At 42.9% G+C, this 20976-nt stretch overlaps 1 protein-coding gene across 3 annotated transcripts in view; it reads right to left on the bottom strand.

Annotated features, from left to right (window-relative positions):
- The window catches only part of mreg (melanoregulin), a 163250-nt gene that overhangs the window by 115449 nt on the left and 26825 nt on the right, over window positions 1-20976 (bottom strand). The window contains exon 4 of one of the 3 annotated variants that reach the window (XM_072712774.1): window positions 6815-7859. The exons of the other annotated variants lie outside the window; for them this stretch is intronic. Coding sequence (XP_072568875.1) covers window positions 7431-7859 — 429 coding nt within the window. The 3' untranslated portion in view covers window positions 6815-7430. Of the gene's footprint in view, window positions 1-6814; window positions 7860-20976 lie in introns of those variants that run through there. 3 annotated transcript variants of the gene reach the window in all.

Raw genomic sequence — 20976 nt, 5'->3', positions numbered from 1 at the left:
GAACCCCGGACAAAGCGGCAGATGATGGATGGATGGATGAAACAATGTTTAATAACTCAAGGACCCTTTGCCGCACAGAAATCATAGAACCATAAGAATAATTAAAAAAAAAAAAAACAAAACTTAACAGCACTAATAGTCATGTAGGCATGACCAATTGTGAGCCCCGAATGTCCTGAACACAAAAACAAAGTATGTATGGCTAACACATGCACCAACAATCTAATAAGTAGGAGTGTAATAAATGTAGATCAAGTGCTATGATGTGTGTTTGCTTTGTTTTTGTTTAGATTATGGATTTATGTGAATAATGAGACATTTAGCACACATACTTCAATTTAAATAAAGCCTTGTTTTGCTGTCATACTTTAGACTTCTTCTGAGACATAGTCTACCAACATTTCCACATCAGGTTTCAGCTTCTCTCATCCGTTAACCAGTGCATGTCACATACTTTTTTTTAGTAAGCACCCTGCTATAAAGTATAAAAATATATTTATGATCAGGGATGCACATAACTTGTACACAAGTATGCATTCACTTTTAAAAGCAATACATACTGTAATCAATAGTTGTAGCAGCGCAAATCCACATAAAATATGTATGCATGTTGTGCTATGACAAGACATTGATGTGCGTTTTAACCTTTAAATACTAATTTGTGGTATAATGCATGATGATTTCTTGTCATATCAGCACAAATCCACATGAAATATGTGTACATGCATTTGTGCTGTTCTAACAATCAATTGCCACATTTATTGCTTTTAAAGGTGATTGCGTACGTGCGTATCAGCTATGTGCATACCTGTTTACGATTCTCAATTAATTCTTAAATAAGGATGCTCTACCCATTCTCATTGCAGTTTTTATATGATCTGCAGCTTCTGTAGATTTGTCAACTTGAATCAAGAAGATTTATTGAGGCACCATCGACTAATTAAAATCACACCTCACCAGATCACATTGCAGGACTGTAAAAAGACAAGAGACATCAACCTTTATTTGTGACTTGTGTGAATCTAGAGAAATTTCTACTCAATCATTTAAAAAATGTGTATGCGGGTTTTTGGGATAATCTTTTTTTGTTTTTGTAGGTCAGCTGTTCAAACTCAGGTGTGAGGACTCTTCAGCCAATCAGTCCTCTAATTAGTAATCTAATTAGGGAGTTGCAGCGAAAACCCGCATACACACCAGCCCTTTGCGGATAATTGTTATAGACAGTCGCTATACCTCCTCCGCGACCAGAAGTCCTTAGTGAACTGAGATACGTGCATTCAGGTGGCAAAAGTTCACAGAAAGCACTGGATTCACAGGTGTTCTGCCCTTTTCTGCTACCTGCCAAAAACTGTTCTAATCACTACAGCGCATGCATACATTAACATTACGCCGTAAATCTCCAAACGCAGAAAGTTTTTACTACTCTTGCTTGTTTGCCAAAAGCAGAGGTTTGTAAGTTTTAACGTGGTATATCTTAAACATTGTTAATTATTTGTTGATATTTTTGTTTATTTCGTGCATTAGACACATCGAGGTGATTGTTATTATACTGCTTACATTCTTATGCACTCTGAATTCTGTATGTATGGGATCAAATTCTACCATTAAACTCGGCTGTTCACGTGTATTTCATTTGCTGCTTTGAACTATTGTGGGTTTTGCTTTAGTTAGAGTAAAAATATTACATATACATAGAAAAGTAAATCTTATTCGTTGTTGTTTAACCTAGAACTACATTTGTTCGATACAAAGGAATTATAACATTTTGTGAGAGTGAGGTCTGCGTGCCCACGTCATATATGAGTCAAGAAAGGCAGAGTTGTTTTTTTTTGGTTAAAGAAAGTCATTATTCCACACTTATACTACTACAATTGGATTGGATTGATTAAAATTTTGCAAGGAAGCGATTCGATGTCTGGCGATGTTTGAACTGTTACTGCAATGCAATACAATTCTATTCAGTATCAGCCTGCATTATCAATATTTTCAATACAGTGGAACATAAGCTAATTTGAGTGGAATTTATTTAAATTTAAAAGGGCTTAAATGTTTAGTTGTTCATTAAAAAAAATGAATGTTTTGACTGCAAAAAAGTGCTTTACAAAATGCCATGCTCCTTGGAAATGTAGAGGACTACTGTACGTGTGGTTTGCGCTATGTTGGAAGGGAACGCTGACGAAAGCATGATTGAAATGGTAAGAACTTGTATTCCCATACAAATTATTCCGTTTCTACTTTAACACCTCAACTTGTAAAAGAAACATTTCCAAACAGTATAGCATTGACTGAATTTACAAAAGGAGAACTCCTGGAAATATACCTGGGGCCGGTTGCACAAAACACCTTAAGTTAAGATTTTCCTTAAAGTCCGAGTTAAGGTCTCCTTAAAATAAAGTCGGTTGCACCTTAGCAACCAAATTAAGGTACCTCTAACCTTACCTTAACTGCGAGATGGCGGATTTTATGCTAATAGATAACGAAAATGAACGCATCCCAAAAAGAGTGTTCCGTGACCGGGAGAATCCCTTAGATACGCTCAATGATGAGCAATTGATTTTGCTGTATAAATTTGACCGGCAGTCAATTTATGATTTGTCCGACCGTCTACAGTTGGATCACTCCACAAACCGAAGCTGTGCTCTCCCAGCGCCGTACGGCGGTTTTATGCTAGTCCTCGTCAGAGTCAGTCTTCCCCTGACTTGTCATTGATGTTTGCTGTCGTTCTACCCCGTGTTGTTGCCTGTTTCCCTATTAAATCCCCGTTTTACCCGACTTCCTGGCTCCACTCCCTTGTTTGCCCGTTCGCCTACCGACGATCGTGACACATAACTTGCAATTTTTTTTATTAAGTATAAACTTTAACTGCACTGCGATAAAAAATATAATTGAATACTGTGTGAGACTGAAAATGCTTATTATACAGTATGATTGGATCGAAATTTAGTGCTGTATTTTTTCTGTGTAATTGATCCGGGAAAAGGTAGCACGGCGTACCAAAAACTTACCTTGACACCCCCGGTGTCTTTGGAGGGTTAGCTGGGCTGCGAGGCATGACGATCGATGTACTTGCAGCCGCAACGTCATATTCTTCCGTCATTAACTCATCTGGCTCACCGAACAAGGTTTTACTAGTTAAATATATAGTCATGACATTAACCCTAATGTCATTAATTAGGCTTAACCTGAAGAATGTTACCCTTCCAAATGACCACAGCTCTCCCCTCCGCCAGTTATTCCAACCACTGTAGGTGAGTCACGACCAATTATGTCCGCTACCATCGCTGCCTCATTTGAAAGAGGTTTTGGAGGTGGACCTCCACCTTCAAAATGACATTTTGTATAGAATAAATTCTGGTAATGATTTTTTTTTTCTAGCACAATAGGTTGCAGTCTAAACGCGAGTGTCAAAGAACGTTACGCCTGTTTCACGTTCAGCCTAGCTTGCTAACTAACCATAGCATATAACGTTATAGAACCATTACAGTCTACTTTATATCTATACCTTAAATACTTTAATGTGTAATAACTTGTTGAAAGAAGATGAGCAACTTATGTACAGCAATAAAGACTAACATTAACAGTTCCCTCAAGTCATGTTAGTCATTTAACCTATCCGAAGTTGTAAGTTAACGTCAACTAGTAAGATGGAGTTCTTACCAGTTTTGTTACATTCTCTCCTGTATTTAGTGATCTCTCTTTTGGCCAGAACAGATAAGTTGTCGTATTTTTTTTGCACCTCTTGTATGGACCTTTTCACCAGACTTCTTGAATTAATTTTCATTACAATTTCCTCCCACATTCTTTGTTTTCTGTTTGCTGTTATTTGCGGATCAAATTTACTTTTTAGTATGTTCTTTCTTTTATTGAATTCTTCCAAAAGTATTATCTTTTCCTCCTCTGACCAATTTGGCTGTCTTGTTTTCTTTTCTCCCATTTTTTTTCTTACTTTGTGAGTAACTTTACTTTGTGAGGCGATAACAGGTATCACAAGTAAGCGCGAGTGCAAAGATATGAACGGTCTCCATGGAAACGGGACAATTTTACTGCTGTAAAACGTCTTTCAATGTTGTAAATCCCTTAATGTTTTTCCTTAACTAAGGAAACCTTTTAAGGGGTTCTGTGCAACACCCTTAAATAAATCCCTTAGCTAAGGAGAAATTAAACCTTAAGTGTTATACTTAAGGGGAAAACTTAAGGTGTTTTGTGCAACCGGCCCCTGATCCTTTTAATGAAAATATTTTAACGGAGCAAAAGGTTAACACACTTTATTATGAACTCATAAAATGCTTGTCCTAGCCTCACATATTTTTATATAGATTTAAAATATTACGTTTCTCCAAAGATTTGTCATAAAGGTTTGTTTCATTGTTTCAGATGACATATTACTTTGTCTTTTAGGTGCAGTGTGACCTCTGCAGTAGGTGGGCACATTTCAAATGTGTCAAATACATGAAACACTTGTCCACTTATGTTTGTCACAAATGTTCAGAAAAATAAACTTTGTTCAGTTTTTCTTTAAACCTGCTTGCTTGTTTTTTTATTTAAAACATTCACAGATTTTTTTTTATAAAACTGAGGAAGACTTTTTTAAATCACATTAGATGCCCACAATGTGGTTAAAACCAGCAGAAATGCATGGGGCATAGGAAGCTAATAACTACTTTGTCAATGATGATTATTTTATGTCATTACATTCTTATCATGGCATTAATTTTCCTTATAAAAACTGCTACCCCACTAAAAACTATAGGCAGCAGTTTCTGGCAGCATAAAACTAAGTGCAAAAAACTGCTACCCCACTAAAAACTATAGGCAGCAGTTTCTGGCAGCATAAAACTAAGTGTAAAAAACTGCTACCCCATTAAACACTATTGGCAGCAGTCTCTAGCAGCATAAAACTAAGTGTAAAAAACTGCTACCCCCTTTAAAGTACAGGAAAGTTATTTTGATAGCATAGATCCTTATACAGATGTCCATTCAGGAGTATGGGTAGGAAATTTTGGGTGGAGTAGTGCTGGGCGATAAAACAATCTTGATTTTTTATCGATTAAAAAATGAGGACGATCACGATGATACACACAGACTATAAAACTCGATTAACCAAGTTTGCTCAGTTTTAGAGAATGCGCTGAGACAGACAGCTCGATGGCCTATCGCCTATCGTGCAGAGGTTTACTGAACGCCAGCACAACAGCCAATCACCGACGACGTTGTAATTTTGCCCATCCTCCCTTAAAGAAGCAATGGGTGCATTCGATTTGGGCTTAGGTTTGTCTGCAGCTGACGTGACGTGGAGCGAGATCTGCCGGCGGCTGCAGGGGTGGAGTATAAACTGACTGCAGCCAAGTTGGACAACTTCTACTCCTCGTAGTGTGCGAGACCTGACTGCAATAGCAGCAGTGCCAGAAGGGTGTAGATAAAGCTATACAAATATCACCTGCATGCACATTACGAGAAGAGAGAGTTTTATTATCATATGTACAGAGTACAGTGTACAAAGCACAATAAAATTCTTACTTGAGTACCATCTCTACAGACAAAACATATAAGACTTCAGACAAAACATAAAAGACATAATAGTGCAAAAAAAAAATAGTGCTATAAAAACTCTCAGCAGCCTGTAAAACATGCAGTGGTGGGATGATACCATGAGTATATGCAAATATGTCAGTATGAGTTTTAATAAATATCTAAATAAGTAAGTATGAGTCACATAACATAAAATGTCAGTGCCATGTAAAGTGTTGTGTGCTACAGCATTGCACATGGTATGAGGAGACAGAATTTTTATTGCCCAGAGAGAGAGAGAAAGAAAAGCCTCTCTTGTTACTGTGTTACTGGATATTGAACAGTCTTACAGCACTGAGGTAAAAGCTGTTTCTGAATTGTGCTGTGCGTGTATTTATTGTCCTGATTCTCCTGGCAGATGGCAGAAAAGTGAAAAATGGCAGTGAAGGGTGGCTACAGTCCTTCATGATGCGCTTTGTCTTTTTGAGACAGCGCGTGATGTAAATGTCCTTTATCGCAGAAAGTGGTGTGCAGATGATCCTCTGCACTGTCTTCACCACTCTCTGCAAGGCCTCTTTGTCTTGTGCAGTGCAGCTACCATACCAGGATGTGATACTCCCCGTGAGGATGGACTTCACAGCACACCTGTAGAAGCTTGTGAGGACTGAGGTAGACCTCCTAGCTTTTTTCAGACGTCTGAGGAAGTAAAGACGTTGGTGGGCCTTTTTGGTGACAGCTGCAGCATGCTCTGTAAACTTGAGGCTGGCACTGAGGGTGACCCCAAGGAACTTGAAGCTGCTGACCCTCTCCACAGCATCTCCTCCCATGTAGATGGGGGGATGAGCCGCATTCTGCTTCCTGAAGTCCATTACCAACTCCTTAGTTTTGCTGACGTTGAGAAAGAGGTTGTTCTCCAAGCACCACTCTGCCAAGAGTCTCACCTCCTCTCTGTAGGCCGTTTCATCGTTGTTAGTGATCAGGCCCACAATGGTGGTGTCGTCAGCGAACTTGATGATTGTGTTGGTGCTGTGTCTAGCCACACAATCATGTGTGAACAAGGAGTACAGCAATGGGCTCAGGACACTTCCCTGCAGAGTACCTGTGTGAGGACCAGGGTGGAGGAGATATTTTTGCTGATCCTCACGTGCTGTGGTCTGTTGGTAAGGAAGTCCAGAACCCAGTTGTACAGAGTAGCACTGAGTCCCAGTCCCAGCAGCTTCTTGATCAGCTTGGAAGGGATGACCGTGTTAAATGCAGAGCTGTAATCCACAAATAACAGTCTGGCTTAGCAGTTCTTATTGTCCTGGTGAGCCAGGGTGGTGTGAATGGTGTGTGAGATGGCGTTCTCAGTCACTCTATTGTGTCTGTAAGCAAATTGCAGAGGGTCCAGGGTGTCTGGAATGAAGCTCTCAAAACACTTCATAGCAATAGAAGTCAATGCTACGGGTCATTCAGGCAGGTCACTTTGTTCTTTTTTGGAAGAGGAACAATGGTGGTGCATTTAAAGCAGATGAGGACAGTTGAGCTCTGCAACGAGGTGTTAAAAATGTCTGTAAAGACAGCAGACAATTGCTCACTGCACCCCTTCAATACACATCCTGGAATTCCGTCTGGACCCGGTGTTTTGTGAGGGCTGATTTTGTTGAAAGTCCTTTTTACGTCCGAGACAGACACGGTGAGAGTGACGTCATGCGGCGCTGCGGGAGCTCACTCTGGAGAATGTGGATTCCCACTTCGCGCTCCTGATGGCTTTCCGGAGATCGTACCTGTATTTTTTGTACTGGCCCACGTCTCCGGACTGGAACGCGCATGTGCGTTCGCGGAGCTTGTGGCGTATGTCGGCGGTGATCTAGGGTTTCTGGCTGGAGAATGAGCGGACAGTTTTAGTGTGAATGCACTCCTCCACGCAGCTCATGATGAAATCAGTGACCACTGGCATACTCATCCAGGTCAGAGGATGAATCTCTGAATATGTCCCAGTCCACACAGTCAAAGCAGTCCTGCAGCTTGTCCTCCGCCACATGTGTCCAGCGCTGCACCATGCGCATCACCGGCTCCTCACGCTTCAGTTTCTGTTTGTAAACAGGCAGGAGAAGCACGGCGGTGTGGTCTGACCGACCCAGGTGCGCACGGGGTAAAGAGCGGAATGCACCCCGATGTCCTGTGTAGCAGTGGTCAAGCGTGTTAGCTCCACAAGTGGGGCAGGAGACATGCTGGTGGTGTTTCGGGTACACACTCCTGAAGTCTGCCTGGTTAAAGTCCCCAGAAATAATAAACAGTCCATCGGGATGCGCGTTGTCATTGCTGGTGATGAGCAGGTAAAGTTCACTCAGTGCGCGCTGTGCGTTCCCCTGGGGTGGAATATAAACCGCTGTCATAAACACCGCGCTGAATTCTCTTGGTAAATAGAAAGGACTGCACACACACCACCTCCTAGTTTCTTCCCCGATGTCTGTGTCTGATCAGCACGGTAGATTGTGAACACTAATTGTTGCATCTTGGTGGACTGTATTACCGATTTTTAAGAGTGTATCTCTATAATATATTATTAAATTATACACTGGCTGCAAAAGTGACAACAAAAACAAAACAATATAAACAAAACAAACAAGTCTGCGGAGAGGGGTACTCAACACGTCGCCACGCACCAGCGCCATCTTCAACTTCTTTTACAATAACCAACTCCTGATCCAAACTGTTAGCAGTGAAAAAAAACTATTGTGTATAGTGGCCCTGTGTAAAAAGATAGCTGCTAGGTCTTACTTGAATGCCTTCTTCACAGATTGGACAATTAAACAAATAAATCAGCGTAACATTACAGTAACTAACAGTAAATAAACCACTAACTTGCGTTACTGTTAGAGCATTTATGTAATTTATTTAAACTTTATTTTACCAGGTAAATTAATTGAAAACCAGTTGTCACTGCTTTACGTGCTTTTTGGGAGAAATAGCAGATAACACATCGGAACTTCCTGGGATACAAACATCATGCGTGTAACTAAACTCTTCAGCCAATATGGGCAAAGTTGTGTCGTTCCAGTTCGTGTAGCCGTCTGAGAGGTGCTGCACGATCTGTCTTAAGTCGTCTTGCTCTTGCAAGAATTTTGTACCATGTGACATGGTGACGCATGGTGACGTTTTGCAGCACCGGACAAAAAAAATCTAACCATGATTTGGCATTTTTTTGAATAAGTGTTTTTTGTAGATACTTTTCTACCTCAGAATTTAAAAAAGTTTTTAAGAGACCAAGAATAGAGGTGGATATTTTATGTTTGTCCTTTAACATATTTGTAATATTATACTGTTTTGCACATTGATACATTATTATATGGTTTTGTTCATTTGAGCTATGTTTCTTTGAATACTTAAATCAATAACCTTTTATAATTTTAAGGTAATTTTGTATGTAAACAGTAAATGTGTGTATGTTGATGCTTCCATGTCTCATTCTCGCCAGTGCGGGGAAGCAATAAAAAAGGCCAATAGGATGTTGGGGTATATCTCCAGGTGTGTGGAGTTTAAGTCAAAGGAGGTAATGCTAAGATTATACAATTCCTTGGTGAGACCTCACCTAGAATATTGTGTGCAGGTTTGGTCACCATATCTTAAAAAGGACATTGCGGCCTTAGAAAAGGTGCAGCGTAGGGCCACAAGAATGATTCCTGGTCTTAGAGGAATGTCATACGAGGAAAGGTTATTTGAGCTAAATCTGTTCAGCCTCAAGCAAAGGAGACTGAGGGGGGACATGATCCAGGCCTATAAGATTCTAACAGGTTTGGATGCTGTTCAACCGAATAGTTACTTCAGCATTAGTTCAAATACAAGAACTCGAGGCCATAGGTGGAAATTAGCGGGAGAACATTTCAAACTGGATTTAAGGAAGTACTTCTTTACACAGCGTGTAGTCAAAGTATGGAATAGTCTTCCTGATAACGTAATGCAAGCTGAATCCTTGGGTTCCTTTAAATCATAGCTAGATAAGATTTTAACAACTCTGAGCTATTAGTTAAGTTCTCCCCAAGCGAGCTCGATGGGCCGCATGGCCTCCTCTCGTTTGTATAGTTCATATGTTCTTATGTTCTTAAAATTTGTTGGAAAATAAATATTTGTTTACTAATGTGGAAAAGAGTCTTAAATATTTACAGTAAGTTCCATCCAGTCCGGATTGTTTATAAATGTTCCCCTTCTTATTTGTTATTTGAACTTGACGCGCTGACTTACCCGAGTTATCTCTCCCCTATCGGACGGAATAGTTGTCAGTCATAAGCCCCGCCCATCTTCCTGAGAGTGGAGAACCCGCTCGCTCACTTAGTAACACGGACTGCAGAAGTGGAGCGGTGCCAGCAGAGCAGAGCTGAACGAAGTTATAGTCAGTTTTCCCTTATAATCGCAGTTAGATATAAATTAGTATTTCTGTTAGCCCTCGGAGTGCGTATTTGACCGTAAGTAATTTCTTATGGCGTAATCTGTTATTTCAGGTAGTACTTGCCGTTTGTTAGGATGTGAATCCTCGTTAGCCGCGGAGTTAGCATAGACGCCATTTTATGTCTGTGTATAGCCATGCCGCATCCTTTAAGTTTCCTTGTGTATCGCATGCATTAATGTCCATATTTGTTATGCTATGCTTAGGAGATATTGCACGTTTAGCATTGCACAAGTTATAAAGAATGTATGTTACATGGTATGTTAATGACCTGGTAGCATACTTTGCTGTTATTTGTTATATACCTGTATTATGTTTTGCTCTAGGAAAACCACTTCATTTCAGGGCACTTATCTCAATCAGATAAAGTAAATGGAAATAAGCAATCGTGGCTGGTGTGATGTTTAATAGGATTCTTGACTACATACATCCTTAACCGGATATCGGCAGCGGTTCCATCTCAATCGACACCGGCAACCTAGCTCAGAGCATCGGATATAGTTTCCTCAGCTACAAATTTGGTCCTTCGAGCCGGATAGGGAATTACTACCGTACTCATGTTTTCTCCAGATAGAGAAGAAAGTTTAAATGAAGAGCCAGTAGTTTGTCCAAGAAGGCATACTCGTATACCAAATTATCTTCAGGACTATGACCTGAATGATAGACAGAGGAGCATTACATCCACCAGACCATATGAAGAGCCTGTATTTGAAAGGGAAGACCCAGTGCCACAAAGAACGCTGATAAGCTTGTCACAGAACTCCTGGACCGAGTTAGATCGGTGGAGTCCTGCGGGAAATAATACTGCTTTGCGAGCTTCGGATTATCCTCAACATGGCACGAGTGAGCCCTTTGTTCAAGAGCAGGATGACTTGTACCGTAGTCACGATCAGCTGATGAGCCAGATTGACGAAATACGCCACAACGCTGAGCAGCTCCCAGATTTAGTTAGATCCATTAGAGAGATGGAGCGGAAGATGGAACACCTTATGGCCAGTATGCCCACAGTGTGGTTGCCAGCTCAGGGAGACAAGATCCACATCCTGCTCATATCCCAGTGCCAGCGCCTAGGGGTAATGTATACCCCTGCACCAGCGTAAGGGCTCAGATGTCTGCTGCACCCACACCTGCACCTAGAACCAGATGCTGGAGCTCAACTAGTATGCCACCCATGCAGCAACCAGTACAAGATCGTTCAGCAGAAGTTGAAGAGCTGCTAAGACCCCAGAGCCCGGTCCCATCGCCAATCACAGCTAATAGACAACCACCCCTACCCAGGTTTACGGGGGTGTATTTGGACAGGATCAACAGGAACGTATTGGGCAGAAGTGTCGATCCTCAGGCTATCTCCAGCACATGGCCAGATGATAACCAAACCCCAATCAGATCTGTTCAGTCAACAGATGTCTCCCCTGACCATATCCGGGCAGCACAAGAAAGGACATATAGAGGACCTCCCCCAACTATCCCTAACTTTACACACGCTGACCCTAGGGAATTTTCCCGCCTTAGAACCGCTCTGGAGAATGTCTTACCTGCTGATGCAACTGAAAGGTTCAAATATCAAGTCCTCACCGATCACCTCAAATTCGAAGAAGCCCAGCTTATAGCCGACTCATATGCTCACTCCCCTCGTCCCTTTATGGATACAATGGAAGCTCTAAACAAACAGTTTGGACAGCCTCATCAACTGGCTTTAGCGAGAATAGCAGAGCTCATGGACGGACAGAACATAGAGAGTGGAGATGTGAGGGCCTTTCGGATGTTTGCACTGCGGGTGCGCTCACTAGTCAGCATGCTGGAGCAGCTGGGTAGAAAGGGGAACATAGAGCTGCAATGTGGATCAAACGTCTCGAGACTGCTCAGCAAACTCCCACACGACCTACGAAGCAACTTCAGAAGAAGTGTACACCCTCTGAAAGTACAGTACCAATACCAACACTAGTTGACCTTGCAGACTGGCTGGAGTTCGAGATGCAGGTTCATGAAGATGCAGTGAGGCCGACACAGCAAAGAGGCTCCGAGACAAGCAAAAGACCATCGTGGAAGGACAAACGCTCTTCGGCGAGGGCAACCTCCCTCCTTCTCGGAACAGAGAAGCTGGCCGAAGGCAAGTACACAATGACTGAGAGTCCCAAGGCCTACTGCCCCTTCTGTGACACCTCCGGTCACTACCTGGACCACTGTGGCGATTTCAGACAGCTCACCAAAGAAGCAAAGGAAAACTGGATAAGGAGCAACCATCGTTGCTGGCATTGTGCCCGCAGACACTACGTAGCAAAGTGCACCCTGAGGTCATCTTGTAAGGTATGTAACCGCAGACACCTACACATTCTCCACGAGTTGAATGTCAAGCCACCCAGCAAAGATAGGTCACAAGAGAAACACAGTCAGCCAGATGTAGACCTAAAGGTGAGTTCCTGTCTGACAAGCACTGTCTGTGAACCACCCCACGTTGATACACCTGGAGAAAGACGGAAGGTTCTGCTTAAAATGGTTAAGGTGGTGCTGAGGGATGGAGACTGTAGCATGGAAGCTTACGCTATACTAGATGATGGGTCAGAAAGGACCATTCTACTTCATAGTGCGGCTCCTCAGCTAAATATACAAGGAGTACCTGAGGACCTGACTCTACACACAGTACAGAGAGATGTCAAGACGATACGTGGAGCTACTGTGTCATTCTCCATCGCACCAGCATCACGGCCTAGTAAGAAGTTTTGGATAGAGGGTGCCTTCACAGCCAAAACGCTGGATCTAGCAGAACATGTACAGCCCACTCGTACTCTCCAGCATAGATACCAGCATCTACAGGGCCTTCCGCTGCCACCAGTAGGTACCGTGCACCCAGTCCTCCTTATAGGTTCAGACTTCCCCCACTTGATTACACCTACGGAGCCTGTACGTCTAGGACCTCCGGGATGTCCTGTTGCAGTTAGAACTTGTTTAGGCTGGACACTGCAAGGTCCTACTGGAGGAGTGATGTCCCGAAGTGCAGCCCAGAATTGCCACCTCACAACTGTTTCATCACCTTCTGAGGAGCTATGCAGAGATGTTGAGAGACTCTGGCAGATGGATGTCCTCCCATTCCATAATGCTAAAGAGATAACCTGATCCAAACAGGATTGTGAAGCAGTCACCACCCTGGAAGCCAAAACGATGCGTCTCAATGTAGATGGAATCTCCCGTTATGCTACACCGCTTCTGAGAGTCAAGAACATGAAAACCCTGTATGCACCTAAAGAGGCCACCCTACCACTACTTAAAGGCATCGAACGGAGGTTAGCCAAGGATCCTGCCAGTGCAGAAGCCTACCAGAGTGAGATGAGGAGACTGGAAGAGTCTGGATACATTGTTCAGGTGAGCCCTGCAGAGGTTGAAAAATCTCTGAGTCATGGTTCATCCCCCACCACTTAGTGCAGCACAACGGAAAGAACAGGGTGATCTTCAACTGCTCATTCCAGTATGAAGGTGATAACCTGAACACACTCCTACTACCAGGACCCACTCTAGGCCCCTCCCTCCTTGCAGTACTCCTCCGGTTCAGAGAGCACAGAGTGGCCATCTTTAGTGACATCCGGGCAATGTTTCACCAAGTGCGATTATTACCAGAGGATAGGCCCCTACTCCGTTTCTTGTGGCGGGATCTCCAGAGAGAGGAGCCACCTCAGGTGTATGAGTGGCAGGTTCTGCCCTTCGGAACGACTTGTAGCCCATGCTGCGCAAGATATGCATTGCAGAAGCATGCCCGCAATCACAGCCTTCCTAATGTAGCCATAGGACAGATTGTGGAGAAATCTTTCTATGTAGATAATTGTCTACACAGTCTCCCATCAGAAGAAGAGGCCAGGGAAGTGGTGGAGAACCTCAGGAATCTCCTGGCCACCGGTGGTTTCGATCTTAGGCAGTGGGCAAGTAATGTTACCTCAGTAGTTAGCCATCTCCCAACTGAGGCCAGATCGACCAGCAGTGACCTCTGCATCAGTCAGGATCAAACTGAGGGCCGAGAGTCTACGCTTGGTCTACAGTGGCATTGCCAGAGTGACACCTTGTCCTTCAAGTACCGCCCCACTGATAGCGCTGTGACTACGATGAGGAGCATTTACAGAACCTTAGCCAGCCAGTATGATCCTATTGGTTACATTGTTCCTTTCACCACCCGTGCTAAGATCCTAGTCCAGAGATTGTGGGACAAGAGGAGGGAGTGGGATGACCCTCATTTACCGGAAGAACTCCTGGGCACCTGGCACTGCTGGTTAGCAGAGTTACCTGATCTGCAGAAAATCACCCTCCCGAGATGTTTTGTGAGCCCTGAACTGGATACACCAGAAAGTCAAAGAGACATCCACGTGTTCTGCGACGCGTCAGAGAATGCCTATGGTTCAGTCGCATACATAAGAACACAGGGTCCTACGGGAAAGATAGAGGTTGCATTTGTGGCTGCAAGATCTAGGGTGGCCCCTAAGAGGCAAATATCGATTCCCCGCCTTGAGTTGTGTGCCGCACTCACAGGAGCTCAGCTGGCTAAGGTACTGTCTGAAGAACTTACACTTCCAATCCGTCACGTTATTCTGTGGTCTGACTCAACCACAGTGCTCACTTGGCTGCAGTCTGAGTGATGCAGGTTTAAGGTGTTTGTCGGCACTCGTGTTGCTGAGATCCAAGAGTTGACCAGCTCAGAACAATGGCACTATGTGGACACAAGGAATAATCCCGCTGATGACATCACTCGTGGCAAGACCCTCACTGACTTAGCAAAATGAGAACGATGGAATCACGGCCCTTCATTCCTACACGGACCCCCAGAAGGATGGCCAGCAAAGCCAACGTCCACCCCTGCCGAATGGAAGGTCGAAATAAAAAACCCCACCTTTTGTGGTCTTATAACCCCGATCTCTTGCCCCGACCTGCCAGATGTTAGTCAGTTTCACACTTTCAACGACCTCCTCCAAGCTACTGTGAGCTCCCTGTATGGGGCGGCAGGAGATGCAGAACGCACGACAGCAGATGAGTACAGAGAAGCGGAGATGGTCCTACTTCGTCATGCACAGCAGGAGAGCTTCTCAGTAGAGTTAACTCAGGTCATCAGGTTTCTCCCAGTAGTCGTCTGTATCATCTTACTCCAGAGTATGATAGCGGTACCCAGCTGATCAGAGTAGGAGGACGTCTCCGACGTACACTCGAACTGGAGCTGGATGCTATCCACCCAGTCATCCTTGATGCTCGTCATCCCATCACTCTGCTGATCATTCAGGATTATGACGAGAGGCTGTGTCATCCTGGCCCTGAACGAGTTTTCGCAGAGCTGAGGCGACGATATTGGATTCTCCGAGGAAGAGAAGCGGTACGCTGCCACCAGCGAGGATGCGTGAATTGCAGACTGTGGAGAGGTAAGCCTGACTTTCCCCAGATGGCCGATCTACCCAGGTCACAGCTGCGACTGTGCAAACCAGCGTTTTACTCAACTGGGGTCGACTGTTTTGGACCATTTGTAGTCAAGATTGGTCGGAGACAGGAGAAAAGATGGGGAATAGTGTTTAAATGTCTTACAACTCGAGCCATACATGTGGATCTGCTGCATAGCATTGACAGCGATTCCTTCCTCATGGCCCTTCGGCGATTCATTGCTCGGAGGGGGAAGCCCTTTGAACTCTTATCCGACCAGGGCACCAACTTTAGGGGAGGGGAACGGGAACTGAATGAAGCCTTTGAAGCTCTCCACCCCCAGCTTCAACTGGAACTCGCCAAACAGCAGATAAAATTTGTTTTCAATCCACCAAGCGCTCCACATTTCGACGGGTGCTGGGAAAGAGAGATCAAGTCCATTAAATCATCCCTCCACATCACACTCAGAAATCAAGTGGTAACAGAAGAGGTCCTTAGGACTCTGTTAGCCGAAGCAGAAGGGATGATAAACTCCAAGTCACTTGGGTACGTTTCTTCCGATGTTGCAGACGTTGATCCAGTTACGCCAAACCTCTTGCTCATGGGGCGGCTGGACCCTTCCCTGCCTCAAGTGGAGTACCCTGATAGGGAGCTGTTGAGTAGACGATGGTGGCGTCATTCCCAAGTCCTGGCCGATCACTTTTGGTGACACTTCACCCGCTTCTACTTACCCAGTCTGCAAGCTCGGCAGAAATGGCAACGTGATGTAAGCAACCTAGAATTGGGTACCCCTGTGATGATAGTTGACCCCCAGTTACCCAGAGCTTCTTGGCCAGTTGGTAAGGTCACCCAGGTTGTTCCTGGGGGGGATGGTAAGACTAGGACTGCTGTAGTTACGGTACAAGACCGGAGCTACACTCGACCCGTGGCTCGCTAATCCAGCTTCTTTCTCTCCCTGACGAACAGGTGTGATACACACACTTCATTAGCCTGATCGTAATTGACTCCTTCTTTAATTGCAAATTTCCTACGTAAATTTGGGGGCGGCTGTGGAAAAGAGTCTTAAATATTTACAGTAAGTTCCATCCAGTCCGGATTGTTTATAAATGTTCCCCTTCTTATTTGTTATTTGAACTTGATGCGCTGACTTACCCGAGTTATCTCTCCCCTATCGGACGGAATAGTTGTCAGTCATAAGCCCCGCCCATCTTCCTGAGAGTGGAGAACCCGCTCACTCACTTAGTAACACGGACTGCAGAAGTGGAGCGGTGCCAGCGGAGCAGAGCTGAACGAAGTTATAGTCAGTTTTCCCTTATAATCGCAGTTAGATATAAATTAGTATTTCTGTTAGCCCTCGGAGTGCGTATTTGACCGTAAGTAATTTCTTATGGTGTAATCTGTTATTTCAGGTAGTACTTTCCGTTTGTTAGGATATGAATACTCGTTAGCTGCAGAGTTAGCATAGACGCCATTTTATGTCTGTGTATAGCCATGCCGCATCCTTTAAGTTTCCTTGTGTATCGCATGCATTAATGTCCATATTTGTTATGCTATGCTTAGGAGATATTGCACGTTTAGCATTGCACAAGTTATAAAGAATGTATGTTACATGGTATGTTAATGACCTGGTAGCATACTTTGCTGTTATTTGTTATATACCTGTATTATGTTTTGCTCTAGGAAAACCACTTCATTTCAGGGCACTTCTCTCAATCAGATAAAGTAAATGGAAATAAGCAATCGTGGCTGGTGTGATGTTTAATAGGATTCTTGACTACATACATCCTTAACCGGATATCGACAGTGGTTCCATCTCAATCGACACTGGCAACCTAGCTCAGAGCATCGGATATAGTTTCCTCAGCTACAACTAATATTTTTTATTTCAATGTATTCATTATATTTGTCAGAATAGGGTTATTTTTATTATTATTTTGATTATTACATAATTACATGGAACAGCATTGTGAAACTATAACATTGATTATCGATATCGGTCAATACAGGAACAAATATTGTGATAATTTTTTTTGCCATATCGCCCAGCTCTAGGGCGGAGGTTATAGTGGTTCACCCCACGCCCGTTAAAGTAGTGATAGGATAAGCGCTGGGTCTGCCATTCCTTATGGAAGGCCGTATGAGCATTAATTCTGATATCCGTGATATCAAGTCCGCTTTGCTGTACTAGTTCGTATGGAAAGCCGTTTGAGCATTTATTCTGATATCCGTGATATCAAGCCCGCTTTGCTGTACTAGTTCGGACTTTGGCCGTACTAGTAAGACATCCTGGTGCACTAGTACGCGACTAGGTCGTACTAGTACTGCAAAAATGCTTACTAGTCAAGCTTGCTAACGTGTGGGCCTGAAATTAGCTGCACTAGTTAACTAGTAAGGCTTAAAATGCTTACTAGTAGCACTAGTAAAGGCCAAAATGTCCACTAGTTGCACTAGTGAGGGTGTTTTGACCTCACTAGTGTGACTAGTAAGGATCTATCTGAATTCAGGAAGGTTGCTTGAGTTATAGCAGCAACCAGATAAAGCTGATTGTTTAAATAAAATACAGTACAGAGTCACTGTAACAGTGACAATGTAAAGCGAGAATAGCACTCAGTAATACATTTCATGTCCACATAGAAATCCAGAAGCCTGCATGGTCAGATGCTCGGTCTGTTTCCTGTATTTCGTTACACTGTTTGAACTTGGAAGTGCAAAAAAGAGAATAATCGAGGTCCGATTCAACTCAGCTGATGTTTCCTCCAAATATTATTTCAGGTCTTATTGGCCATTTAGGAGAAGACTGTTCACTTCATTGGAAATACGAATTTTACTTGTGTTTCACTCATGCTGTATCCCGAAGCTTGAATTAAAAAAATTGTTCTTGAGGGGTCAATATCTTTATCCTTTTTCTCTCTTGGTGTTTTAGTGTGGATTTCACTTTTCTTGCAAGAAAATATGTTGAAGACGATCTGACTATTATTGATTGCTTATTGATTGATTGGTGCATGTGTGGCACTATGACAGATTATGAAAATAGCGCCCCCCCCCCCCATTTTATTTTTATGCTTAGCCAATATCTAAGCTTTGGTTAATGTCTATTTTGCCATAATATGGTATAATATTGGTTTCGTCAGCAGAGGGCACTCGATACGCATCATTAGCTGACACCGCAGTAGAAGAAGTCTAGTCAGTACGTGATGGGGCATTGTACAGATCACACACCGAGTACGCTCTTATTATTTCTCTGTTTTTGCAGATAAGCTGGGCGGTAAATAATCTATAAATAATAGACAACCGTAGTAATAGAATATAAGCGCTTTAGAGTGTAACGGACATCAAGCTGTAGCTCAAATGGCGCACTCGCAGTTTGTGGCGCTCGCAGTAATGAACCAAAGAAAGGTTTTATGTTTTTGTGAGTTAAAACTGCACTATGTATTCTCTTGGTAGTCAGAGAAATTGTCACATAGATTATGTTCTTGTCCTTAAGGCTAAATAAGATAGGAAATCAGTAAAAGGCATGGATTTAAAATGTATTTAGTTTAATAAATACAATTCATAAGCTAAAGAGATTAAAACAGTGATTAAAAACAGTAGTTAAAAATACTATTAAAACGGTAGTCAGAGTTCGTTAAACTATTGGTTCATAGAGTAAAATGCATTTTCTATGGATTTTTTAATTCATAGGAGTGATGTATATGAACATAAAACTGTATAAATACTGTATAGAAACAGTAATTTCATTGCTCTTAGGAGACACTTTCAGGACTACTGTGATATTGTGCTTTTGCAGTACAAGTGTATTGTGTTCTTTGTAGTCGTGTCATCGGACTTGTGGCCGCACATCTTGGACACTCGGGTGAAGAGAGGGACGGAGCTGTCAACTGATCACTACCTGGTGGTGGGTTGGCTTTGGGTGAAAATGGTAGATTACCTAGATGCAAATAACATTATAAAGGATAGCCAACATGGATTTAGGAGAAGTAGATCCTGCTTAACGAATCTACTTGAGTTCTTTGAGGAAACTACAAGTGAAATTGATCACAAAAAGGCCTATGATGTGATTTACTTAGATTTCCAGAAGGCCTTTGATGTTGTCCCCCACAAACGGCTCTTGCTAAAGCTTAAAGCTGCAGGGATTTTAGGAACTGTGGCAGCTTGGATCGAAAACTGGCTAACTGACAGGAAGCAGCGAGTAGTTATTAGAGGCACAATGTCACAGTGGGCCTCCATTCATAGTGGGGTACTGCAGGGTTCAATTTTAGGACCACTATTGTTCCTAATTTACATTAATGATATTGACACAAATACATACAGTAAACTGGTTAAATTTGCAGACGACACCAAGGTGGGCGGTGTAGCAGATACTGATCTAGCAGCAGAGAGGCTTCAACGGGATCTGGATTTAATTAGCGAATGGGCTGATACTTGGCAGATGAAATTTAACACAGATAAATTTAAGGTAATCCATGCAGGGAGCAGAAATATAGAGTACAGATATTTTATGGGTTCCACTGAAATAAAGGTAGCTGATTACAAGAAAGATCTCGGTATGTATGTTGATGCTTCCATGTCCCCCTCTCGCCAGTGTGGGGAAGCAATAAAAAAGGCGAACAGAATGTTGGGTTATATCTCTAGATGTGTGGAGTTTAAGTCAAGGGAGGTGATGTTACACTTATATAATTCCTTGGTAAGACCCCACCTAGAACACTGTGTGCAGGTTTGGTCACCATACCTCAAGAAGGACATTGCTGCCTTAGAAAAGGTGCAACGAAGAGCTACGAGAATGATTCCTGGTCTTAGAGGAATGTCTTATGAGGAGAGGTTAGCGGAACTGAATCTGTTTAGCCTTGAGCAAAGGAGACTAAGGGGGGATATGATTCAGGTCTATAAGATTCTAACGGGTCTGGATGCTGTTCAGCCAAATGACTATTTCAATATTAGTCTAAATACTAGAACTCGTGGCCATAAGTTGAAATTAGTGGGAGAACATTTTAAAACAAATTTGAGGAAGCACTTCTTTACACAGTGTGTAGTTAGAGTATGGAATAGTCTTCCTGCTAGTGTAGTGGAAGCTAAAACCCTGGGTTCCTTTAAATCAGAGCTAGATAAGATTTTAACAACTCTGAGCTATTAGTTAAGTTCTCCCCAAACGAGCTTGATGGGCCAAATGGCCTCCTCTCGTTTGTAAATTTCTTATGTTCTTAAAACATACTGGCTTGCCCTTATTGGCTGAAGTTTAGTTACACACATGACGTTTGTATCCCAGGCAGTTCTGCTGCGTAATCTGCCATTTCTCCCGAATATCACGTAAAGCATTGAGAACTGGATTTCAGTTAATTTACCTGGTAAATAAAGTTTAAATAAATTACATAAATGCTCTAATAGTACACGTAAGTTAGTGGTTTATTTATTGGTAGTTACTGTAATGTTGCGCTGCTTTATTTGGTTAATCATCCAGTCTGGCGTGTACAATTTATATTAGGTCAGCGTTCACGGTTCGACTTCAGATCGAGTTCTAGGTCAAACTGGTTTGTTCGACTTTCAAGAAATTCGAGTTCTAGTGAGTTTGAGAACTGAGGTGCCACTGTATTTTATTCTTTTAAAGACTAATGACCCCCATTTTGCTGGCATGTACTGTACCGTATATGCTATGGCTACGG

Source organism: Paramormyrops kingsleyae, chromosome 5, assembly GCF_048594095.1.
Source record: "Paramormyrops kingsleyae isolate MSU_618 chromosome 5, PKINGS_0.4, whole genome shotgun sequence".
NCBI lineage: Eukaryota > Metazoa > Chordata > Actinopteri > Osteoglossiformes > Mormyridae > Paramormyrops > Paramormyrops kingsleyae.
Note: the sequence above shows the minus strand (reverse complement) of the source record. Positions and strands in the feature narration are given on the sequence as shown.